Source organism: Arvicola amphibius, chromosome 1 (assembly GCF_903992535.2).
Source record: "Arvicola amphibius chromosome 1, mArvAmp1.2, whole genome shotgun sequence".
Classification (NCBI taxonomy): Eukaryota; Metazoa; Chordata; class Mammalia; order Rodentia; family Cricetidae; genus Arvicola; species Arvicola amphibius.
The window spans coordinates 62,577,143-62,603,811 of NC_052047.1; the positions used below are offsets into that span (position 1 = coordinate 62,577,143).

At 49.1% G+C, this 26,669-nt stretch overlaps 1 protein-coding gene across 1 annotated transcript in view; it reads right to left on the bottom strand.

The window, feature by feature from the left end:
* Positions 1-1,766: 1,766 nt before the first annotated feature.
* Positions 1,767-26,669, bottom strand: part of Crmp1 (collapsin response mediator protein 1) — a 51,967-nt gene continuing 27,064 nt past the window's right edge. The window contains exons 3-14 of the mRNA XM_038341556.1: positions 25,025-25,209; positions 20,858-21,022; positions 17,241-17,302; positions 15,918-15,998; positions 14,279-14,347; positions 13,356-13,476; positions 12,457-12,613; positions 10,127-10,268; positions 8,902-9,072; positions 6,513-6,692; positions 4,000-4,165; positions 1,767-1,858 (exon numbers count right to left, since the gene is read on the bottom strand). Coding sequence (XP_038197484.1) covers positions 1,767-1,858; positions 4,000-4,165; positions 6,513-6,692; positions 8,902-9,072; positions 10,127-10,268; positions 12,457-12,613; positions 13,356-13,476; positions 14,279-14,347; positions 15,918-15,998; positions 17,241-17,302; positions 20,858-21,022; positions 25,025-25,209 — 1,591 coding nt within the window. The remainder of the gene's footprint in view (positions 1,859-3,999; positions 4,166-6,512; positions 6,693-8,901; positions 9,073-10,126; positions 10,269-12,456; positions 12,614-13,355; positions 13,477-14,278; positions 14,348-15,917; positions 15,999-17,240; positions 17,303-20,857; positions 21,023-25,024; positions 25,210-26,669) is intronic.

Here is a 26,669-nt window from a genome sequence, read left to right on the forward strand (position 1 = left end):
GGTCATCGCAGGAGACAACAGCTCCTTAGGAGGCAGGGGATGGTCAGATTATGGCTTTCTACAGAGTTGGTACACAGCCCCAAAAACAGAAGTGGGGGGGGGGGAGGGGACAGAACCTCCTTCCCAGTGTTTGACTTGTGCCCTGCAAGCTTACTCTTATACAGTCAGGCACTTGCTGGGACCCAACCTGCCCAATGGACCTTGAGCATGGCCTGACAGGGAGTTTGAAGTCAGTAGCTGGGCATGAAGAGAGGACTGTTTGGGTGCCCAGGAGATCCACAGCAAATCCTAAGTAGGTCCTAGCTTCTCATAGAGTCCTGCAATGCTTTTCCCTCATAGGAATAGCCACCATGAATAAGGATCTTTCCCCCAAAGCCAAGTTGGTCTAGTCCCATGTACTTTCCTACAGGGCCTCTGTGGAACTGTGGAGAAAGATGGCCACCTTGATTTGCAAGGGTGCCCTTCACTTGGGGATCCCTGAGGTTATTTAAGCCCAAGCTGACTTGGTTGGAGGGCAGTGTGGCTCCTTATAGAAAGGTACAGCATCTCCCAGGTCCTCTTCTCTGGGGAGCAACATGAAGAGTACTGAGCATTTCTGTCCTTAGTGACCCAGTTCCTATGCAGCCCCGGCTGTGAGCTGAGCTGTCAGTCAGTGCATATCCCAGAAGCCTACCTATTGATCCAGGGTCTTGACCCATCTCTCCCAAGGTATTTGCTAATCGTTCCCTCCTACTTGTCATCCGCAGTGTCCCCAGTACTTGGTCATCACGGAGTCAGGATGACTGCTAGACCTTTGATCCACCCAAATGAAAACACCCACTCAGTTCAACGGGCAATTTAATTTCTTTATTTTTTTTTCACAAGCTTTGAATTCAGAAATAAGAGCCACCAACAAGTCAGTTATTAAGTAAAAATGGAAGTGAATACAAAGGAAAACTGTACAAAAGTGTAAAAATCTGACTGCCCTGCTGACCTCCTCGGAGGAACAGGGACTCAGGCAGCCTGGGCAGAGCTGTTACCCCACCATCCTCAGGCCTGAGGCAGGGGGTGTCAGGACACCCCTTTCTGGGTGTGAGCCTGGCTGTGACCAGAGCACAAGGCTGGTTGGAAGAACACACAGACCAGAAAGACACCATGGCCAGGTACAGGAACCGGATTGTTGACGCGGGACGTGGGTGATGGAGCTCTATGACCAGGTGGAAAGCTTCCCTGCCATTCTGCATATTCACAGGTCTCAGTCAGGGTGGGGATGGGGACGACATCTTTCTAGTGAAGACTCTCAGGGAAGAGCCTTCATTTTTAAGAGTTTGGGAGTCTCCCCTAGGGGCTAAGGTCTTGGCATCGTGTCTATGTCGGTCCTCGGCGATGTCCGTCAGCCGCGCTCAGACTTGCATACGTAACTTACTAACATGCATCCTATCCTAGAACAGCTACAGGGCGCAAAGGAACCATCACTCAGAGGGGCGTGGAGGAACAGAGGGGATGGTATAGGACGATGCTACACCTGGGGATCATCACTAGGAAGGGAAAATGGAGACACCATGCTCTGAGGTGGAGTCTGTGTGAACACACACTGTGGGCAAGGAACTTCCAGGCAAACACACCACACTAGTACCACTTCTTCCTAAACAGAGAAGGAAAGAGCATCACTCAGTCTCCCCTCCATCAGTACCAACTAAAACTGTGGGCTTCAAAAACACAGACAGGAAAAGGAATGGACATTTTCCCAGAATCCTTCACTCTTGTGTTATCTGGCTCATCTGAGGTCAACCAAGGCTGGTGATGTTAGAGCGGCCACCAGGGGGAGCCACAATGCGGTGGCCCGTACGCCTTGGATTGTTGTCGTCTATCTGGGCACCTGGAAGAGACAAAAGGCCAATAGTGTGTAGCATAAGACCTTGGTGTGCTGATGCCCAGCCTCTGCCCTGCCCACCGTTGTGGGTATTGCACCCCACCTTGAAATGCTCCTCACTCCAACCCACCTTCAAGTCCCTGTCCAGGTTCACTCAGGGAAGCCTCCCTGACCTGTAGACCTGCCTGGTCTCTCCTGGGTACCTGCCAGCCCTCCCAGGTCTCTGACTCCTGCAGAGTGAGTTCCTACTGTGTGCAGGCAGCCTTGGGGCACTGGTTTGTGCTGAGAACACACAATGCTATGATTGAGATGTGTTTTACCCACAATTCAAAGATAAGGGAGTTGAAGCTCAGGCTGAATGCCCTAAGGACACAGACATTGGACTGAGAAGGTAGGACTCATGCCCACACTGGCTTGTCCCCAAAGCCCGCCTTCCTTTGACAGAGTCCCTTGCTCTGGTGACCTGTGTCTGCTTGTGGACTGTCTTCTCTTTTGACCTTGACCATACAGGGCCTGGCTAGGTGAGCCACCGAGAGCCTGCCTTAGAGAACAGATCTGGTTCTCCCGGCTGTCTCACTGGCAGACATCTGTCTTCCTGGTAACTCAGGACACAGCCTGTCATTTTGCTCCTTTCCAGCCATAGCCTGCCACACCAGGTCTACTGGGTGACTATACCATGAATAGTTAACACTAGCACACTCACACTGCACCTATGTACTGTAGCACTGTCCTGTCTTGGAACTGGACAAGGGTGAACTTGGTAGCAATATAGGAAAACCAGCCATATCATTGGCAGCAATAGTGAACCTTGGTAAATGTCTGTGAGGCCCTGAGAGCAACACCATGGGCTTCAGAGAGAAGGAGGGCCTTAATACAGGCTTGTTTTTACATGGCTATCTTTATTCTAAAGATTTTCTATTCACATCTAGCGGTAGATCTACAGTATTTAGTTGCCTAAGGGGCTAGAGAGCCAGTCTGTAAACTGGCTGTAGGATGCCACTGTCTCCAGGGTTCCTCATAGCAGAGAAGGCAGCTCTCTGTGCGCACCAGACAAAATGCTAGGGTTGTGCATGAGGTCTCTTTGTGCAATAACGTCAGCCACCTTTAACACCAGAATTGCACTCAGATAACTATTCCAAGGAAGGATTGTGGAAAGAGAGGTGTCCCAGAGGCCCCTGACTCAGTACCCACTGCACTCCCTCTGCAGGGTACCTCCAGTCCAACAATTTAAAGTGAAATTCTGTCCTTCTCTCTGCTCCTGCCCCCTCTGTTGCTAGCACATACCTTTGTTGGTATGACCCACTGACCTACTTTAGCCCACTGCCTTTTTTTTACAGAGCTCATGAGCTCATGTTCATGTTTCAAATGGTTGCATCTTAAAAAATCCATTGACTGCAATATCATAGCCTTTGAACTGTGGAATTCATAGCCTTTGAACTGTGGAATTCAGCAGGCTTCACAACTCATCTGAAGCTTTCCAGCTGTGCCTCAGTCATTATCAAATCCCTGGGACCCTACTCTGGCTCTAACAATTGGGATCATTTCAAGGACGGTGCACTGCTCTCTGTCTCTTCCTCCTTCCCTCCCTCCCTCCCTCCCTCCCTCCCTCCCTCCCTCCCTCCCTCCCTCGGTGTCTCCCCCCCACCTCTCTCTCTCTGTGTGTGAGAGAGAGAGAAAGAGAGAGATGCTCCCTCCTGTGGCCATCTAGTAGAATTGCAAGTACATGTAATCCTGGTACTTTGAAACTGTATTTTGAAAACTTCAAACAATACCAGAAACATAGCACCACCATCTGGGGATGGCATAAAATCCAGATTGTGCTTCCTAAGCCTGGGGGTGCGGGGTCAGCTGAGGGCCAGGCACAGAGCATGTACCCAGCAAATGACAGGACCCCTGCCTCCCACCCATCCTTGGGCTCCACACTTAGCTTCACCGTATGAGAGTGGTAACATTCCCTGGCATGCTTAAACCCAGGGCTGACGAGTGCCAGGTCAAAAATCAACGTGCTGAGCTGTACTCTAGAAACGTTTGCCTATGCTGTGGCTCAGGGCACAGCAAAGGAGCGTGCCCCTGGCCCTCCTGCCTTCTCTGCTTATGCCCGAGGCCATGGGCCCCTTTCCACAGAGGCCTGGCTACCATGAGATTACCTGATAGGCTGAAGTTGGACTGGTGGAGGTTCCTGATAGGTGGGGGTTGGTGTTTGGAAGGCGAAGATTTGGCAGAAGGAGCAGGAGCTGCATGTTTGGGTGTAGCTGGCACCTCGTACACAGGGCCGTCGTACATTCCCCTGGAAACACCGTGCAACCCGGACACCTAAACAGAAAGAGGGAGGGGGTCAGATTAACACGTGTCTGTGCCTCTGCCCTGCCAGCAGGGGGCCTGAGGCCACCTAGCTGAACCTCACACATATGCTCACACAAGCAAATGAGTACACACAGACATGTGCTGAAGTGCAACACGCCTATACATTTACATGCATGCATATGCTTCAGCAATGAGCACATCTGTTCACACACGTGCACACAGAGCTTCGCGCTGAGGGAGCTCAAGTCATTTCTACATAGTCACTTTTCCTGCCGTCCCTCCTCTGCAGCTCCTCAGACTACAGTGTTCAGGGGGCCAGTTTTCCCATCTTTATGGAAATACACAGGGAAATAAGGAACTGGGGGCACGTGGCTTATTAAAGGAGAGAGTGAGAAGAAGGCAGGGAGGGCAGAGGAGTCAAGGAACTCCTCAGTGATGACCTCAGCAGGGCAGGTCATCCCCATCCAGAGGCAGAGAAGCTGTCAGCCGGAGGCCCACACAGCCCAGAGCGGAGAAGGTACCCATGGGGCCTGCTGGAGATCTCGCACAGCATAGAGAACCTCAGGCATTAGAGAACAGAATTCATCCAGGGAATCGTACAAGGCCCTCTAGGGGCCAGTGGTGGCAAGGAACCATTCCCTGACCCCAGATCCAGACTCCTCCCCCAAAGCTGGCAGAGATGGCCTTGACCTGTACCACTCTCCTGTCCCACGGCCCTGTTCCCTTACTACCAAGGCCTCCAGTGACCTGTGCCCCTTCTCGGCCCCTGCCATCCTGCTTCCCATGCTCTCCTTCAGTCGCCACCCTTACCCTGGGCTCAGAGTGGCTAAAGGCAGATTTTATGCCCCATTCCCAGCCTGGCTCCTGCCCACTACTCAGGCATGAGAGCAGGGAACCCTAAGTACAGCAGCCTGTCCTGCTGATGTAAACTGATGACTTAGCATTGGGCCAAATATTTCCTCAATGGCAGTTAACTATTCACCATGGGCCTCAGTTGCAGAGCGGATGAAAGGGCTACAGCCCAGCATGCTCCCAGGCCTTGATGGGGAGTGGGCATCCCAACCATTCTGGTACCCGAGACCCCAGGTCACTCTGCCCCTCCCCAAACTCAGTCTTTGCACCTGATGCACAGAGCCTGTGACGTGTGCCTCTCTGGTGTTGACCTTGTAGCAGAGGCAGAGGAACAGCTGACAGATGAGGGCAACACTGCGGGGCCTAGGGCTGGGAGACGGTGCCTGCCTTTCCTGTCTAAATCACTAGTGCTGCCACTAAGGTACAAGGGTGGGAGCACACACACGAACCCACATTCACTCGTGTAAAATGTGCATGCACGTGTATACACACCCCAATATACAAGGCGCACACCTATATGTATGCATACATGTTCAGTACATGCAATGAACATACATGCATTAACAGCACAATGAATGGGCACACACATGCATACATGTATAATATACACAATGGATAAGTGAATGCATACATACATGTATGCACAGTACACAATGGGAACACACATATGCATACATGTATAATGCAAGCAATGAACAAATGTACACACATGCATGCAAGCACAGTATACACAATGGGTATGTGTGCATGTGTGTGTGCAATCCATGTGATGAGTACACATGTATAGTACACAAAGTGGACATACAAGTATGCATTCCAACTACACATAAGAAACAGAGACACACAGACAACATACACAGCTGACCCTTCTGGCACGCATCATGTGAGTAAAAAGTTTATATGGTGACAGGAGGGTCACAGATAGAGAGGAAAGCCACAGTAAGGAGTCCAAAATTCCCTTCTCTGAGTCAGACAAGGACAGCATCTGCTCTATGCTTGGCTGGAGCCTTCTCAGGCTGAGTCTCAAGATCTTGGAGAAGGTAGATACAGATCTGGCATGAGGGGAAAATGAGAAGGCTAGGGAGGTCAGGAGGCAGTCGGCCCTCAAGGATGCTGGGCTGTGCATATTCTCACTGTGATGGCTGGGTACCCAGGGAAGTCTTTCTTGGCCCTGAGAATCAGATTCTAATCTGGGAAATGAGGCCCATGACCCTCCAGCGGGCCATGTGCGTATCCTCCAAGATGATGCAAGACAGAACTCCAAGCAGCCCTCGGACACCTCTCCCACACACAGGAGCTTCCAACACAGCCTTCAAAACCCTGCAACCCCCCTGACCTTGTCTGGTCACCTGGGCCTGAGATACAAGCCCAGTTCTCAGAAGAGCAAACAGGGGCACATGCAGCCGTGTTCATCAACTGTGCTCAGGAAAGAGGGGATGAAGCAGCCTTCAGCTCCCCAAGAAGGGGATGACACAGCGCGAGAATCCCGCACGCAGGTGCTCACCTTGTTCCTGATCCTCACGCGCTGGTAGAGGTGCTCTGGGAATGGCTTCCGAGGGATGAAGCGGCCCATGCCCTTGCTGACGCTGATGTTCCCATCCTCAAAAACAATCTTGCCTTGGCTGATGACCACCAGAGGCGAGCCGTGGCACTCCATGCCCTCAAAGATGTTGTACTCCACAGTCTGTGAGTGCAAGAAGCCCAGATGTACTTCTGTGCCACACCCAAGGCTTCCCCTGCACCCGCATGGCACACACAATGCGCTGCTCCATTACGAGCATTGCCAGTGACTTCTTCTCTGTAATAGCCCACTGTGCACAGCACCTGCTGGGACTGACTGTTAGCACTTACCCTGGACCTCTGGAATGGGAGCCGTCTCCTCTGTGGACAAGCCCTATGGACATTCTGGCCATAACGTATATTTCCATGACATTATTTTTTTCAGGGGAGAATTTCCTAAACTAAAGGTCAAAGGATATGGGCTTCCCTAAAACACTTGCAGTACACCATCAAATCATATCCCAAGGACTGGGTCCAGTCTGCCCTGCCAGGGGAAGGTGAGAAACATTGCCCACTTACAGTATGAGCACAGGGCAAAGTCGTGATGTCACTGTCTCATCAGCTGGAGAGACAACAGCCTGTGTGATGGCTCAGTGGGTAGGGATGCGCTTGCTGCCAAGTCTGATGACCTGAGGTCAGTCTTTGGGACCAGTTTGGTGGAAGGAAAGAACTGACTCTCTCAACACGTTCTCTGATCTCCATATCCCACAGTTAAACACACACATATACATAGAGTTAAAAAATAAAATAGAGAGTCTAGAGAGATGGCTCAGAGGTTAAGAGTACCGGCTGCTCTTCCAGAGGTCCTGAGTTCAATTCCCAGCAACCACATGGTGGCTCACAACCATCTGTAATAAGATCTGGTGCCCTTTTTTCTGGTGTTCAGGCATACATGCAGGCAGAGCACTATATACATGATAAATAAACTTTAATAAATAATAAATAAGTAAAAATAAAATAAAATCTTAAAAACAGTAAAAAAAAAAAAAAAGACAACAGAACCGCTAAAATCCTGCATTTGGCTTGTGACACATAAAGAGGACAGTCAATGCCATCAGCCAACCACCACCCTCCAGTGGATTCTCACCTATTCTTTTCAATCGTGTTTATTTTTTTAATCAATTATTGTAACAGTGGGTCATGCGTGGTTGAAAACAACCAAGTGGTCGGAAGAGTATCTAGAAAGAAAGCTTCTCTACCTCCCATGGAACTGAGAGCCTTCCTGTTTGTGACTGTCCCGTACCCGCGTGCTGTCTGCACACCATGAGTTGAAGAGTCTTTCTTCAACTCCTTACCCAGACAGTCTCAGCAGGAGATCAAGGCTGAGAACTCTTTAAAGTTCTTCAGCTGCTGACGTGAGTCCCATCATGCACTTAGGCTACCACTGATCTACCCCCTTCCCAACATCAAACAAATGCCTCATCCGTTTGATGCTTTTGCTAAAACACACTGTGCGTGTGATCCGCAGGTGTGATCATGTGATCTCCATTACCCAAGGAGGTGACACTAGATTGATTCCAGCTTTTGCAACACTGTGAGTCTCCCTGTTGCTGTAACAGCACCTAGGGGCACACACTACACCCTGGAGTCTGTCTCCGCACCTGTCCCTCGCAGTGCTCTGACTTGCAGCTGGGAGTAAGAGCGAGCCTATTCCCCCAGCAACACATACATCTGTACAACCATTACTGCACAACTGTTTCTGCAATCCTCTCTATTCATTAGGCTCACAGTGTCTCCTTACCCTTCCTTCAGCAAATAGCAGATCCCCAACCCCAATCCTTGCCCTGAACTTTGTATCTCATACCATGTTGTGTATGTGGTGTGTGTGTGTGTGTGTGTGTGTGTGTGTGTGTGTGTGTGTGTGTTGGCAGGGGGAATATATAGTCAATTTTGGTTACTTTTTTTCTGTAGCCTGCTCACAAACAGAAGAACAATTTCCCCTGCAGGTTCCAAATGTTGTGCTGCGATTTCTATTCAAAGCTGTTATTTTAAAAAGGTAAGCTGGGGCCTGGAGTGATGGCTGTAAGGGGCTAGAGCACAGGCTGCTCTTCCAGAGAACACATGGCCAGGAATAGATGTATCTGCCCTGTGTGCACAGCCAGGGAGAGGCAGAGGGACGAAAGCGTGTTTGTAAGACCATAACCGCAGCCTGGCTTAACCAGGTCAAAGGACCTTCTTGGAATCTCTCCAATAGGAGAAGTGTGAGTGGCTGATGTCGACACATGGCAGATTTGGGAAGTACTGGCATCACTTTTAACCAGAAGCTTCTGAAACAACCCAAAGGAAAAATCACCCACCCAAAGTAAGAGACTTGTGAATTAGCTTGGACTTACTGATTTATGGCTTTTGGCTGTTATGGTCTTCATCTTGTCTGGATCCCAGATGACCACATCAGCATCAGAGCCCACAGCAATCCGACCTTTCCTGGGGTACAGGTTGAAGATCTTGGCTGCGTTGGTGCTGGTGACGGCTACAAACTGATTCTCATCCATCTTGCCAGTAGCCTAAAAATCAAGACCCATACGTTGAGAAGAAGAGATGGGTACAGACCTGGGCCTTCCAGTGGGGTCCTCGCAGATGGAAAACCAGGCTTCATTAAGAAGCTGATCAGAGCAGGCTAAAAGGAACCACAGAGGCCTGCTGACACTTGCACAAGAGCCACCGTTCTTGGCCCAAGTTTTATAAAGTCTGTAAAGTGTTTGCCACATAAGCAGGAGGACCCTAGTTCAATGTCCAGAACTGACGGAAAACCCCAGCACACACCTGTGATCTTAACACTGGGGAGTAAAGACAGAAAGGTCCCTGGGGCTAGGGCCAGCCAGCCACACACCTACTCGGTGATCTCTAGGCCAGAGAGGGATCCCATCTCAAAAAGTTAGGTGGAAGAAGCTGGAGAGACAGCTCAGTGGTTAAGAGCACTGGTTGTTCCTCTGAAGGACCCAGATTCCATACGAGCACCCACATGTAAGCCCACAACAGTTCATAATTTCAATTTCAAGGTCTCCAGGACCTTCTTCTGGCCTCCAAGGACACCAGTCACACATGTAGTGCACCAACATACATGCAAGCCTAAACACGCCCAACACAATAATAATAATTTCAAATAAAAAAGTAAATAAGGTTGGGACTGGCAAGACAACTCAGCAGGTAAAGATGCCTCCCACCAAACCTGATGACAGGAGTTCAATTCCTAGGACCTGGCAGAAGGAGAGAGCTGACTCCAAAGAAGTTGTCCTCTGAATGTCACACAAGGCACCGTGACACGTGTGCACCCATGCTTACACATGCACACATGACGATAGACACACAGTTTACAGAGCCGTTTCCGGCAAGCTAAAGCACACTTCCGCCCACTAGCCGCTTTCCATCCTTCATTCATATCACATCAGTAGGCAAGGACTCCATAGCCTGGGGCTAGTTTCCCAAGAGCCCTCTGCTCCCATCTCTACCTTCAGGGAAGAAAGGAAGATTTGAGACCGTGGAGCCCATACCATTGTCCTGGGTGGGCCAGGCAGGGGACATCTAGACTCTTCCAGGAAAGAGGCGGGGTAGACTCACCACTGCCTTGTCCCAGACAACAGTCATCCGCTCCTCTATACCATTGACACCCTCGGGGATCAGCGTGAAGTTATCCTTGCCAACAGCTTTCTGGGCGGTACTGTAGGGACAGTGGCCACTACCTGTGACCTGCAAGTCTCCACTGGCAAGAGCAGAAAGAAGGCGGAGTTACACTCACTGTGAACAGGAGTCTCTGGCATGGGTCACTCAGCACAGGAGTGCTACTTCAAGCCCCAGTGAGTCTAATGGAAGCTCTAAAGGAGGCACTGGGCATCAGGAATTGTATCTGAATATTTTTTTCTGGTGTTTCGAATTGAACCCAGGGTCTAACACATGATAGGCAAGTGCCCTACCCACGAGCTATGCTCCCACCCCTATTTCAATAGAGAATAATACAGTCATCCAAAGTCAATCTGTCAACTCAAAGCTTGCTGATCCATGTCCATGTGTCCTATATGTCAGAAGCCTCCCATCTATAACTCAAGCCTGGCATCTCTGCATGTCACAGGAGAGTCACACACACTGACATGTGTCTCTTAGAGTGAGGTTGTTGTCCTATGGCAGCTGGGGCTTCTGTGCTGGGCTCATAGAACAAATATTCTCTGTGTGTAATAGCTGAGTGAAACAGATCTCTGGGTTTGTCATTTGGTCTCTAGAGAATTTGGAAGCAGGGACCATCGGATGCATCCAGGGCCTGAACGTGAAGCCTAGTATCAGTGAGGGTAGGATTGTAACTTGGGGCTTGCAAATGCAGGCTGAGGCTGTCCTCTACTTTAAAGTATTAGGATACGTAAGTCACTTAGCTGCCAGATACATGCCTAAGAACTGTCCTGTTTAGGACTGTCTGTACTTACATCTTTAGGACTGTCTGTACTTACATGTTTAGTAAACCCACATCACACACATGCTCTATGCTTAGAATGTCATGAAGCCATGGTGATCGCAAACAGACCGTGGCATGGTGGTCATAGAAACAAGACCACAGCAGGTTGGGACAGGAGCACCCCAGATGAGCTAAAATGCCATTGTAAATCTGACAACCAGAAGAAGGAAGCTTCTAGCCAAGGTCGGGAAGCAGTAAATACCAACTGAGAGACGCATGAGAGAGTGCCAGGCAGCGTGTGGAGCACTAAGGCCCTGAGACACGGTGCTTTCTTGGGGGTGTTACTCTCAGCACCAGACAGTTAAGCTAGGCAGAAGTCAGCCTGGAGAGAGTCTAACCAAGGAGTGGGGTCCAGGTTATGCTCTGCCCTCTGGGCTCCACTTTAGGAGGAGAAATCATGGGGGTGTTCTATTTGGTCCTAAGGATAGCTAAAGTGCAAAGCACCATGGACAGTGACTAGGGAGGGCATCTTGGAAACAGGGTTGTGTGGAGACAAGAGGTGCCACCACACTGAGCCAGAGTGGTCATGACCCAGGGGTCAAGACATCATAAGTTTCTAATGACTATGGTCATGTTCCTGCTTTTCTCTGAGTTGGCCAAGGCAGTGGGACAGGAGATCCTGGGGAGATGTGAATTCTTTTTGTAGTTTGTCGAAGTATCAGACATTTACAAGCTATGGGCTTAGGTGCTGAGTCGGTACCTGAGTTCACCAGCAAAAAGTGTATCATGTGGGGACAAAGATTTCCACACGGTGCCCATTCCAGATTCTCCTTGTTCATGCACACAGTTCCTTATATCAGGAAGTCCTGTCTTACCCCCAAGTTCAGCCCCAACTCTATCCTCCACAGAGCCCCAGCCCTCTACCCTCTCCAGGGCAGCCTGCCTTCTGCTCACTGTGTGGTCTTACACAGCCCTCTTCTCCTGTGCTGACTGATGGAAGGGATGGCAGTGGCTGTGCTCCACTGTGAGAAAAACACTAGACTTTCCCGGTGACGGCGGCTGCTCAGTGAACTGTCTCATCGGTACTGAGCCACAACTAGCCTTGTGCAAACAGGTTCTGTGCATGTGGCCAATGAGCAAACTGATTGGGGCAGGGAGATATTACACATGCTGTGGCAAGCCCAAGATGACAGGACCAGTATGTGGCAAAGTCAGGATTTGAATCCTGGTCTCTCATCCCTAGCCCTGGAGGCTACCAACCACACCTAACTGTCTAGAACACAGCAGATACATAAACAATACCAAAGTGGTGGGAGGAGATAGCCAATTGATGGGAACAGTCACTGGGGTGAACATACCCTTAGGTCCAGAAAGAATCTCTATAGTATTGTTTTCTGAGCACAGACCCCAAGCCTCCCTTCTCTAGGCTGCCTAACTAGCCTGTGGTTTCCAGCTGTGGACTCTAGCCACAACCCCAGCCCTACATCCCCGTCCCCAGGGCTCTCACCAGGCCAGCAAGGAGGTCAAGTAGTCAGGAGTGGTGGGGTCTGGACTCAGGGGAGGGGAGGTCACAAACGCAGCTGCCTTTGCCCAGTTCTTGCTCCAGTAGTGGGTGCCATCAGTTCCCAGGCTGGCAGCTATAGGCTCACCGAAGACAAGGGGACCTTGAAGAGGCAAACATAAGGACTGTGGTTATAGCCAATAGTGTCCATGCTGATACAAAGGGAGGGTCTGGATCAGAGGCGACTGACTAAAAGCCAATATCTTGGCATCTTCCTCAGGAGTGGTACCACATAGTACCCCTTACTGTGAACACCCAATTCTGTATCCAATTAGGGAAGCTGACCTAGGCCAGCACTCATCAATATCCAGCTCTTGCTGCCCCCGTACTATTGACACTGGGACAATGCCTTCCTTCGTCCCAACCTACAACTGGCTCTCTCCCCTCAGGCTGTGTGGTAACCCTGAACATAAGCTCCCAGTGTGAGTACTGGACAGAGCCCAGGAGAGGGGCGAGCCAAGTGGAGAGTCCAGGGAGTAGTCCCTCCAAAAGGGAGAGCAAATGCAAGAGGACCTCCAGGTCATTCCTGGCTAACCATCAGCTTGTGTGAAGCCCAGAGAAAGGCTCTAAAGCCAGCAAAGAGCCATGTGGTCTCAACTGGTCCCTGGAAGCAGGGAGAGCATCACTAATGAAGAAGTGAGGCTCGGAGCTTGTCAGGGATTTGAAGAGGCGTCTGATGGGGGACACACTAGCAGTCAAATCTAAAGCCAGCTCTGTACTGTGAACCCCACATCACCCCTTATAACCCTAAAGGCCATAGGCTACCACAGCTCCTGGGAGACCTCTGCTCTAGAGTAAACGTGGGCATCCCTCCGTCACCCCTCGAGAGGACCAGCACCACCTGCCTTTCTTCCTGGCCAGCGCGATGATGTCTGCAGCGCTCTTACTCATGACCTTGGTGATATACACTGGGCAATTGATCCGGCCTGCGATGGCAATAGCCCGGAACACAGCTTCAGCCTCCAGCTGGGGACATAGGAAATACAAAGGTCACGGGAGGGAGGGGACCGCCACCCCTGAACACATGTCCTTCCAGTCGCCTTAAGTGTCCTTCCACTTACAAGGAGGAGAGTAAAACTGATAAAAGGTGAGAAAAGTTCAGACGAATCTGGTGGAGGGTTGGAGACGGAATACTGTCCTGGGCTTGTTTAGAAACACTGGGCAGGCTGTGTTAGAGGACACCGCCGCATCAAAAGGCACACAAACGGTCATGGCCAATGACAGTCCCCATGACATCAGGGCACGCCCATGACTGACATTGCTTTCTCATTCACTCACTGAACCTGACTCACTTCATCTCAGCCCCTCTAGAGTGTCCGTCCGTGCTCTCAGGGGCAGCAAGCCAAAGCAGGCGCTGTGACTCCTATTCTTGGTATATAATTTACAGCCTGTCAAGGCCTCAAGCATGGCCCCATAGAAGCAATGGTTCGGCAAGGACACTAGGGAATGCTTCCGACCCTATCACCTGTCACCCAGATACCAAGTCCTCAGTGAAGTTTCCTGCCCCCATGTCAAGACACAAGAGTGTGTGCAGGGCCCAGAGGTGATGCTCCTGGGCCCAGGAATAGACAAAGCCTTTTGTGGCCTCTCTGACTGACTTGCATCCTCCAGAACCCTGGGAAAGAGTAGAGGAAAGGGAGTGGAGTGGAGGAGTGGAGAGGACAGAGCAGAGAGAAGTGGGAGGGGCTGGGAGCAACTGTTCTGCTTCAGCTGAAGGGCTCTGGAACAAGCACTTGGCAACTAGAGAACGCAGAGTGGGGAGTCTTACCTCCTCAGGTCTACTCAGGGCATGACCCTCGGGACCCGTGATGCCCATCTCCAGGATCCGTTTTTGTTCCTAGGAGACAAACACTAATGAGCCGAGAGAGTCGCTCTTCCCGCCCCTACTTGACATGAAGCAGATGAGGCCAGTGTGAGGAGGTTCCCACAGGCCAGTCAGTGGACTGAGGGTAACCAGCTGCTCTTACGGCTCCACCAACCCTCCCCTCCATTGGTCTACACCCATCCTCTGCTCGGCCACGGCAGCACCTGTGTTGTTCTAGAACTCCAGAACCCAGTGAGAGGAAGCACAAGACAGAGCTTGTCTCCTCAAAACTCAGTGGTGGCTTGCCGCCTTCTCCCCCGACCCTGTGTTGGGGTGCTAGGAGATGAGAAAGCCTCTTAGAGGCTGACTGGCGCTTTCCTGTGGGGTGGGCTTTCATCTCAGAGCACTCCTTCTGACAAGAGCGATGTTTACGATTCCTCCCCTGTGTTTCCACACACCCAGACTTTGGCCCACACCTGCTTTTCTTCCTGAGTGTTCCCCACACCCGCCCGGACCCTCACCAGAAGCTCCTCAGAGCCTGGTACCACACTCTCTCCAGAACTATGAGCCTAAACTATACTTCTTTCTTTCTGGGGAGGGGAATTAGTTACCCCCTACGCAGGATGTCACCAGGCAAGCCACCACTGTCCTCTGCCTCTCTCCCTCATGCTCCCTGTCAGCTCTCTTCCCCTCCTCCAGTTTGCAGCCAGGAATGAAGCTGTGGGTATTCACCCTCAGAAGCCCAACAGAGGCCAACATCACACTTGGTGATCTCCAGAATGAAGACCAAAAATAAGCCTTTCTAGAAGATGGCTATTTTTGGTTGACAACTTGACTAATCTGGAATTAACTAAAATCCAAGAAGCTGGGTATATACTTATGAGGACTTTTTCTCCATTAAATCATCTAAAGGGAGAAGACCCACCTATAATTTGGGCCACACCTTCTGGTGGCAGCCTATATAAAGAATGCAAAAGAAGGAAGGTTTTGTCCATTCCTTCACTGGTTGGAGAGTCTATCTGAGATTCCAGAATACACTTAGGATCATTTGAGACAGCCAGTCTCATGGACTGAACAACTGCTAGAGTCTCAATCTTTCCCTTGCTAGACAGCCATTGTTGAACTAGGTGAACCATGACATCTAGTCCACTCACACGATAAAATATTGTGCAAATATGTGGGGGGTAGGTGGGTGTAGGTATTCCATCATTCTATCTAGAGCCCTGACTAATACAATGAACTTGGGTAGATGGCTCAGTTGGTTAAGTGCTGACTATGTAACTATGAGAATGAGTAAAATCTTCAGAATTCACATATTAAAGAAACTGGGTGCATATGGTACCCCTCACCCGTCCCTACATGCAGAACAGTTTTGCTCAGAAACCTCACAACACAGAAGAAAAAAGATTCCAGAAGCTGCATGTCTTGCCAGTGGGCACACTGCACACAAGGGAATATCTCTTATCGTCACATGTGATATGAACCCCGGTCGGTGATCAGTTCCTCCCTTCCCCGTGCACCCATCTCACTACTAGAAAATGCACCCCCACCTTACTGTAAGGGGGTCCCTTCACGGTAGGAAGGAGAACCTTGCACCACTCACCTGAGCTATCAAGTCTCCATTTTCTGCATGGACTAAGATCACAGCTCCCAGGCCCTTGAGGAAGGTGAAGGCTTCGTACAGCTAAAGAGGAGAAATGGGGCTGGTGAGAAATCAAGGTACAGCAATCCGTGTCTTTAAAAAGGCTGCTCCTCTGCTCACTCCTGCAGCCTCTGCAGACCTCATGGGTCATCATCTTTCATGTCAAGAGGGTGAGCCAAACTGATTTAATTAGAAGCTCGTGGTCCCAGTACAACGCTTCCATCCTCCTTGTCTTTCTTTTGAGACACATGCGTGCAGGTGGGGTGGGGGGTCAGAGGGAGGAAGCACCAGTCATAATTTCACACATACGTTACATACTGCCACTTTCATGTACCCCAACCAACTTCCTGCTTCTAGATACCCTGGGTGTCTGCACCAAAGGCCTCAAGGATGCTAAGTAAGCTGTTATCTACTTCAAGGTGCTTCTTTGGAGGACAGGACATGGAAAGGCCACCATTGGCCCAATTCTGCTGTAATAGCCAAAGAGCAATTCCTAACCATCCTTGGATTTTACTGGTATTAAAGCACTCAGCACTCTGACAACCTCTAGAAGGGTGGAGAAAGTAAAAGTCCCAAGTCCAGAGAAGATGCTGGGAAAGACATTGCCAGCTGCCCAGCAAGCAGCAGGTATGGCAAGCAGCAGGTATGGCAAGCAGCAGGTATGGCAAGCAGCAGGTATGGTATGCTGGCACTGGTGACTACGGTTTTCTCCAGGAGGAAGAGGGGATCTAATGATGGAGGGAGGGTGGGTACGAGCAGAAAGCCCACCCTTGGAAACACACAGCTGTGACTTCTTCAGCTCCTTGGGCCCTGGGCCAGAGAGCTGACATTTTTGATGAGAAAACAGACTGAATTCCTCAATGCTTTGCATCCATCTGAAGGCCACAGCTGGCCTCTGCAGAGCCAGTGTGCACTGGTCCGCAGCCTCCCCTGAGTCCCAAAGAGAACTCCAATGTCCAGCCTGCAGCAAGTGCATACATATCCAGAAGGCAACTCCTGAATGTCTGCAATAAGCTCCAAGTAGCTGTTTGTTAAAGAGCTGCCCAGAGAATGCCAGGGAAGAGCTATGTGAGGGACACCCCACCAAGGACCCCAGGCTCCAAACTCTCATCTCTTTTTAGGGAGGCACAAAAGTAGAGGATGGACAATGGTCACGTTGCACTTAATACTGAGAGTGAGACCTGAGCCCAGGATGTAAATGTTCCCCACCCCCTCCTCCCCCTGCTCATCACAGCCGGCTCCAGCCTGTACTGGTGAAAAGGAGAAGCTAGCAGCAGGGCTTACCTGGCTGTCGGACATCTGGTACAGGTCCTTATACGCCATGTAGACTTGGAAGGAGTTGACACCTATCACAAGATAAGATGGAGAAAAACACGTTTGAGTTGAGGTGACGGTCTTTCTAGTAAGTCAGTGACCAGGTACACAGTAGTAGCTGACAGGAGAGAAGATGCCACGGGATCCACCCAGGGCACCCGACCCAGCTTGGGGGTGGCAGCCAGTAATGGAACCTTCTGGGAAAGACCAGACCTGAGCTGGATCTGAAGACAGAGGGAGAAGGAAGGGGATGGAGAAGGAGGGGACTGGGAACTGTGCATTGGGCAAGGGTGCACATTGTAGGGATAGCCTTCTTTTTAGAAAGTGTCTTCCTCCAACTGAAGCAAAGGGAGCGTGTGCCTCCTGACTCTTTTTTTAACTGTAGCACAAATACACAAGGTGAAGTTCAGTGCCAGACCCAGTTCAGACCACACGCTGGTGCATGGAGCACAGGATGTACAATCAACCGCTATATCTAGTGCATAAGTTTTTGACCACTAGGGGGTGCCATGGAGCACATTCACGTCCCTGGGAGCTGTGAGGACAGGGGGGTGCATGGGGAAGGCTGGGGAATCCTGCAGGAGGAGGGTGCTGAAGGCTCTAGGCAGAGCATAGGCATGGATTTTAAAAAAGAAGAAAGGGCAGGTCTTGATCATGAGGAGCAGTCTGGGGGAGCATGGGACAGACAGGAGAGAGCTTGTCTCTCATCCCTCTACAGGCTGCTTGAGGACAGAGGCCATGCCTCATGGATCAATTTGCCTCGATCATCTGGGACCTGTGGTGTGTGACTCGGGTTTGTAGGTAGAATATGAAAACATTTGGGGGAGGAAAAGATAGAGTCTGAGGCAAAGAATTAAAGGGGATGAGACTTCTTTTGCATTCAGTGACAGAGACAAGAGGCTTCTGATATATGTAGAAGACGACCGTCACAAAAATTTCTTCTCTAAAAATAACCTGAAAAATTAGGAATGAAAATTGTGCTCTAAGATTAGTATAAAAATATCAATGACTGATCAAGTATACTCAAGTAAAAATGTCACGATTAGTATATGTATGTGGGAAGCACAAACATGGTGATTACGAGACTGCATTCCTTGCAGAGATGAGCTTTTCTGAAAATACAAAACCTCGACACAGTCACAGACACAGAAGCAGTATCACTGCCACCATCAATCTCCAGGTTCATCGGGTGAGCTGGAAACTCAGACACTGACTCTGCCATGGTGTGAATGTGATGTGCTTCCCATGTGTTCATGTGCCGGGGTCAGGCTGCCAGCGGGTGGACTCTGGGGTCATGACTGGATCCTGAGGGCTCTGACATCCATCCATTTGGGGGGGACGCACTCAGTGCCCTACCCTTTCTCCTCTCACTGTGTCCTGAGGTGGTGAGTGGCTCTGCTCCACCTCATGGTTCCCATGATGCTCTGCCTTGCCTCAGGTAGAGCACTGGAACAACTGGCCGTGGCTGAAACCTCTCAATTTGCAAAGAAATGAACCTTTTCTCTTTCTAAACTGTTTCAAGTTCCCACCCTCAGGGAGTTCATGGTCTGGGCTGGGGTCAGGGCTGTGGAAAGACAAGCTCACTGAGTGTTGTAAGTCATGATAGAACTGAGCTAGGAGATAATGGATGGGCAGGAAACCCAGTGTGGCATCTGTGAAGGCCTTCTCCCAAGAAGCACAGATCAGCTGAAAACAGAACTGACTAAGAAGAGGTAGAAAGGTGCTTTAGGGAGTAGAGGGACCGGCGGGGAGTACATGGGACAGAAAGGGAGAAGACCATGCTGTGGAACTTAGGGGTCATTTAAAATCCTGTACAGGAAGCTTGAGTTGTTCCTACTAGTCACCAGTGAAGAAAAGGAAGTGGATCTCCAGTCTTGGGAAACAATGTCATGAATACCCAAATCTAAGCAAACGTCCCCTCCCGAACAGTGTGGCAGTCACTTGTTCCTGAAGAGCACACAGCTCTATTGTTCACTCCCTTGCCCTCCCACATCCCTTCGCCTCGCATACACAGAACCGGACTAAGGCCACAGAGCTAGGATAGCGAGGTCACAATGGCAGGTTCCCCTAAGATGACTACATGTGCAGTAAGAGTCAGAGCAGCCACCATGGAGGAACTATGCCTTCCTGCCAACAGGGCATGTACAGACACAGGGAATCTGTGATAAGAGTTAAGGGGACAATCGGATAGTCACACAGGGAAAAAACCCACACAAAAAGCGAGCATAATTAGTCCTTTAAAAAGTATGATAAAAGCCACAATGACACCCTGGTTTGAGATTCGCAAGGACATCACAAATGCAGTGGCTCCCAGTGGTGTAGCATGCAGGAGCCAGGGACTCTGATGTGGGCTATGCCTGAATGGATGGGAGCATCTTTCAAGAAATCAATTGGTGCCGAGGACCCAGAAAACATTATAATTGCATTTCTCAACATCTAAAAAAATTATAAAAATTGCGAACTAAAGCTTTTATATGGAGATGCTCGTCGAAATGCAATTTATAATAAAACAAACGGGAAACCTAGAAGCCCACTAAAAAAGAAAACAGTTGAGCAAATTAGCCATTGCATTTCATAAGCAATGCTATTAAAGAGTTACTCGTGGAGGGCAGTGTCACTCATAAAACATTAAGTGAAAAGAAAGATTCCAAATTACAGTGACTGTACACCACGTAAGGGGAAAAGTTGCTGACATAGACAGGAAATTGAAGGCAGTAATGCTTAGCTTATGTCACATTGCAATCGGAAACAGAAGCAGAGGGGAAGATGTTTGCTTTTCTGGTCTTAATGTATTAGAAACAATGATACTCTCATAATGAGAAAACATAGCCTGTACTGTAAACATTAAAGGCGTATCCCAGCATGCCTTGAATTTCCTGAAGGACAGGTACTTCCTTTCTGGAAGGTTCCCTCTGAACTGACCACTCATGTCCTGACTTGTTCCGTCCTGTTACCAGTCTGCACTTCCCTTCTGTCTCTGTCTGACCCATTTCCATGCAATGCAATGAACGATTGAACATGTCTGCAATGGGTGGGGTCACCTGGTGTGAGCCTGAATAGGGGAGCCATGTGGGATATAGAGATGTATGGTCATGAAAGTTATTCACAGAGTCAGACAGACAACCAGTGTTCTAGAAGCAAAGGGCAATGGAAAGGTTGTGGCCCCACAAGGCCAGAGTCAACTTTCAGGTATTTAAGGGCTAAAGCAATTCTGACAGGCTAAGGAGAAAGGGCTCTGCTGATCTGGCTTTTGAGAAAGAGCATTTGACAGGCAGAAAAGGGACACTCCTGTGGAGAAAATGGCTTGGGCAGAGACTAGCAGTGAGGCAGGTGGCAGGGAATTGCAGCCTTGGTCTCAAGCTTTAGGAAGAGTAAGACTAGACCAGCAAAGGCCTCCCATGTTGGGCGATGGAGACAGGGCTAATTCTGTTGGATAGGAATGCTTCCTCAAAGCTTCAAGGAGTACAGAACAGACTCACTGAAGAGGGAGCATGTCCTTCCATCACTCAACAGAAGTGTGTGGCTCTAAGTTGGGCTCACAGAAGACAGTCAAAGGATTCTACAGTTCATTCTGGGATTTCACTGACCTTTGTCCTGCACCAGCACCTCCAGCTCCTCCCGAACACCATCGTACCAGCTTGTGATGTCCACATGGAGGGAATAGTCACAGCAGGACTTGGTGTCTGCTGCTTCGTGCCACTTCTCAAAGGAAGTCAACAGGCTGGACCCAGGTTCAGGAACAACATGATCAACTGGGACAGAGAGACATGTGTCATGATGCTTAGATCCAAGCTATTACAACAGTGGCCATCATCCCCACTACCACTCATCAAGATTATCATCACTGCCACAATCATCGATCAACACTACCACCATCATTCCCATCAACATCACCATATGACCACCCTCCTATTATCATCACCACCATCACCCCCCACTACTGCCACCATCACCATAACCAATGCCATAATCATAACCCACAACCATCAATATATTCCCACCATCATCACTGTAGAGGTTTAAATGGTAAACCACTACATCCATAAACCTCAGGCATTTGATTACATGCTCCCCACTTGGTGACTATTTCGGGAAGATAAAGAGGTGTGGTTTGTTGGGGGAGGAATGTAACTAGGAGTAGGATTTGAGGTTTCAAGAAACCCCTGCCTTTCCCTATGTGCTCTCTGCATGCTGCTTATAATCAAGAAACAAGCTCTCACACTGACTCTGGACTGATAGCAAAAGAGCTTGCACAGAATCAAACTAGGCCCTCTGAACGTGGGTGATAGTTGTGGGACTTGGGCAGTCTGTGGGGACACTGGCAGTGGGACTAGGATTTATCCCTAGTGCCTGAAGTGGCTTTTTGGAGCCCATTGTTTTTGGAGGGATATCTTGCTCAACCTAGACACGGGGTGGGGGGAAGCCTTGGTCTTGCCTCAAGTGATGTGACAGACTTTGTTGACTCTCCGTGGGAGGCCTCATCCTCTCTGAGGAATGGATGGGAATGGGGTGGGGAGAATGTGGGGGAAACGGGAGGAGAGGAGAGAGTGAGAACTGGGATAAGTATGTAAAATGAGAAAAGATCATTTTTTAAAAATTAATTACTTGAAAAAAAAAAGACCTGAGCTCTCAAGATGAAGAGGAAAAATAGCACCAAGAAATTTGATGCTGGATCCAAGGCTGATACTGAAAGAGATAAGGAAGCTAGGGCGAAGCCTGACGTGAACTGGAATAAAGGGAGGGATGCCCTCAGTGTAAGACCCTTTCTAGCTAAGCTTTCAACTTGGGAAAAGGAAAGGACTAATGGGTTTAAAAAGCAAAAAAACAATTCTAAACTGTTGCAGATGTGATCTAAGGGGCCAAGGTTTACCCCAAGTTGGCAGCTGAACTTAGCAGTGCTGCCCATGTGACTTTGGCTTGAGTTATGAAGTATACAGAAGTAAAGGGGTCCTGAACTCTTCCTCTGAGGTTCAGGACAGCCACTGAGGTTAGGTGTGTGGCATGCATAGTGCCTACATGGCAATTCTGAGGGGCCATCTTGTGAAGCCTGGATTGAATTGGAGACCTCAAGATGTTGGCCATGTCTGAGCCACAGAATATCTGCCAAGGAAACAGCCCAAGCAAGAGAAGCATGTTGCAGGCAGCAGAGCCATCTAAGCCCTTTGACATCAGACATGGAGCAACAGGAATTGGAGCTTTGCCCTGCTGGGTTTCAGTCTTGCATTGATTCAGTATTTCCTTGCTTGGGTCCATGGACTATTCATTAGAAAAGAGAAAGACTTGAGTTGTCTTATCAGCCAAGCCATACCCTCCTGGTTCTGGTGGTTCAGACATATGACTGTTGGTCATTGCCTTATGTAGCCTTTTGTGTGCTCTGCAGGGATAGGTAAGGCTGGGGAGCTCAAAAATGAGCTGCTTGGAAGGGCTTAACAAATGAATATTGTAATCAACTCATGTCTTTTTAAAGAAAACCTCATCACAACAGGATCCAAATTAAAGCAGGTCGGATGGTAGTCCCAGATCCAGGGAGACTGCAATGAACTGGGAGGCTTCCTGGCCACTCCACTTCTTCCCTGGCTCACTGAGGCAGACAGTACTTCAGGGAGGTTAGGCCTGGCCCTGTGACTGAGTTCAACCAATGTGGGTGGGAGCCAGAGCAAGGGAAGGGATGCTGCTGCAAGAGGAAGTTGGGGGTCTCCCAGGCCATCCCATTTACTGGCATGGGTCATGAGTAGAATGCAATGAGTCTGCCTGGGTTCCAGAAGGAGAGTACCTCAGTGCCCTGATCCAGCCACAGCCTGGAGTGGCCACCACAGCACTTCCCTCCTGGCCACACATATAGATGCAGAAGAGTAAACAGTGTTTGAGATTCACTAGAGAGGTGATTTGAGTGGGTCCGTCAAGTACTCATGCATCGGAAGCTGGGTCCCCAGGGTTCCAATGCTGGAACTTTCAAGAGGTAGGACCTAATGGGAGATGACTGGAACATTATGTTTGTGCCCATAGAAAGCATTGATACTGGGTTCACTCAGTGAGTTGATGTCTTTACTAGACAGTGAGTTCTACCTTGGGATCTCCTCCAGTCTTAATATGGTGTTTTTACAATGATGCCATTTACCAGGAGTGTGTGATTCAGGAGTCCCTCACTCCTGAGTCACAAAACCACTGAGTTGAGGTACTTGGTGATATCAATGTATAACAAAAGAATCCAGATCTTGTTCATTATGTAGCATTAGCATAGCATTATTGTAACAACACTGATACAGTTATAACTAATATAACCACTTTCTAGCTGTGTAAACTGCAGGCAAATCACTTTGCTCTATGAGTCTCTTCCACCTTCTATTGAAACTTCAGCTGAATTCACACTTCAGAAAGTTGTTCAGAGTGTTGTTCATGTTTAGCTTGATCTCCCTATGATCCAAAGCATTCTTTAAATGACACTCCCTCTGCCCAGCATACCCCCACATCAAAACCTGTTACACTCCTAGGATCAGAGATCAGAACAGCCAATGTCATGCATTGGGAGGACTTTTACCTCTTCTCTCTCTCTCTCCCTCCCTCCCTCCCTCCCTCCCTCCCTCCCTCTCCCCTCTCTTCCCCTCCCTCTTTCTCTCTTAGAAAAACACCAAGCATCCATTTGAACCAGTGTGGTCCAGCAAAGCTGAGAAAAAGACTTGACACTTTTAAATTTGCTTCATTTTGAAGACTCTAAATGCAGACTTTCATCTCATCCTGAGCACTGAAATTCATGATTCACTAGTCATTTTTAGGTAAGCAACCATAGGGAAGAGTTTAGCAACCTGGGACTCCACTTGGCTTGGGCACACCCCTGTTTAAATAATAATGTACTTGGCAGCCTGAGACTCTCACCTGCACATATTAAGCACACACACCACACTCTGAACAATGCACCTAGCAACCTCTTAGCCCCTCAGAACTCCAGATGTATCGCGCTTCATGCACACCCCTCTCTGAACAATGGAATAGATTTTTTTTTCCTTCCCCTAACAAGCATCAATCTTAGGTTCTATTGAGTCATGCTCTCTTCATGCCCAGGTAGGACACCAGAAAAACCTGGCCAACTTGAACTGGTTTGGGGTGCTTGTACAGAAAGGCAAACTGTGTTCTCAAAGGGAACTTTTGGGAGCATCTCCTATTTACCACCTTATGTCTCTGCATACTTGAGATTGTATGTGACTAGACTCATTAGATGCATTATGGGAAGGGATATGTACAGTAGAAAAATAATTATATGACCTAATCTATCAATCAAAATAGAACTACCCTCACTATGGCTCTTAGTAACAAAACTCCTTGGATCCCCATAAAAAAATGGGGCTCCTGCATGTCTTCTTCATGTCTCCTGAAGTGTATTCTGACCTGTTCTGGCTATGAGTTGAATCACATATCTTTGTTACATTTGCAAACCTATGGGAACTTTTGTTTCAGTTCCTTGAATACCAGGCCAAGAACCTGCAAACACCCAACCTGACTATGCCACATTGGTAACAATTTCACCTTGATACAGAGTAAAGTAACTTTTAAAAGTTTAATGCCCATGGATCTGAACTCTTTTGTGCTGTACAAGAGACACGCACAGCAATGACCTATATCGATTGTGACAGGGGTGTGGTGAGGAGTTTACATAGAACTCTGATTACAGGGCTTGGTGGATCAAACACCAGTGTGTATGAACAGTGAGGGGAGAGCTCACCGCCCACGTCCCTAAGGCCAGGGACAGTGCCACTCACTGATCATTGTGGTTCCACCTGCCAGTGCTGCTTTGGTGCCCTGGAAGAAGTCATCAGCTGAGGTCATGCCCTGGCAGGGCTTCTGCAGGTAAGTGTTGACATCAATGCCCCCGGGAATGACCATTCGTCCATTGGCCTCGATGGTTTTCACCCCACCAGGAACAATCAGGTTCTCTCCTATTTGTCTAGAGGCAAATAACAAAGAAATCTTTAGTTTTTAAAAAGAAAACCAAGCATGGCGGCCAACTGTACAGTGTCAACTCCTCTGAGTCCATGTTTCCCACCCAGGCTGACACAGGGCACTGGTCTGAGAAGGAGAACTCAGATATAGCACCCCAGGGCTTAGAGTCTGCTGTAACATTTGACAGCAGCCTAGGCTAAATCCAGAAGTAACAAGGGCTGGTCGCTTGGCTAAGCTATCTAGAAGATTCCAGAAGGGGAGATGGCAGAGCTGAAAAGAAACCAGCCTCTCTACAAAGTGGTCAGGCCTAGGGTTCTTTATGTTTTTTGACAGCCCCCTAAAGGATACAAAGAAGAGCCACTGAGTGAGGCAGTGATAGGTCCTATCAGTCCTACGAGACTTCACAGACACTGGTAGGTACTGAAATGTGTTCCCCTAACATTCTTATGTTGAAACTTTAACCATATAAACTCAGAATATGACTGTAGAAGGGACAGGATCTTCACAGAGGTAAAATAGGTCACGAGGGTGAAGCCTAATCCAATAGAACTAGAGTTTCTATAAGACATCAGGAAGAAGACAGCCAACAGCCCTACACAACTGTGACACCTATGAACTGTATCCGTGATAGAAATGGCAGACCTCAGTGGTAAACAATAGCTCTCTAAGTGAACTTAAGGACTTCCCAAAAGAGGGAAACCATGTCTGGGACTGAAAACCTAGCCAACCACCCAGAGCTAGTGAAGTCCTGGATCTTGGAGGAGAACCTCAAGTCACTACGAAACCAGCATAATCCCTAAAAACAATCCAAACGTTTGTCCTCATACCAACAGGCAAGTGTAGTCCCCAACCGTCATCTAAGACATGTCTCTTCCCAACAGACAGAGACCATGACAGACCCACAACCAATCAAAATGCAGAGCTGTGGAGCCCAGTCCCAGCGGACACATCTATAAAATACTCCCTTACTCGAGGAGCAGGAAACGCTGCAGAAGAGGGGGTGGGAAGATCGTAAGAGCCAGAGGATGGGAGACTTTCTTCTGAGACTGTGTCTGCTAGTAATGTCAGAAACTGCACCCGTAAAGCCTCCCTGACGTGACTGTCCAAACATGAGAGGAACAAGGATGACAGCCACTGACATGCCAAAGGGGAACAGAAAAAAGTCCATGAGGACTCAACCCTACACAAACAACTACAGACAACTAAGGAACGCTGAGAGTAGGAGACATAGTGCCCCCAGGGAAACACGCATCAACTGGTCCTCACATACCAAATGGCCAGCCCGACAACATACATACAAGTAGTATTGTAAAGACTAAGCAGGTTATGTTTGGGAATATATATGTACATAAGTATACATATTCTCGTGTAATAACAATTCATGAGAAAAGAGGCGATGAATTTGAAAGCAGTCAAGGAGGGATATATGGGAGGGTTTGGAGGGAGGAAAAGAAAGGGAGGAAT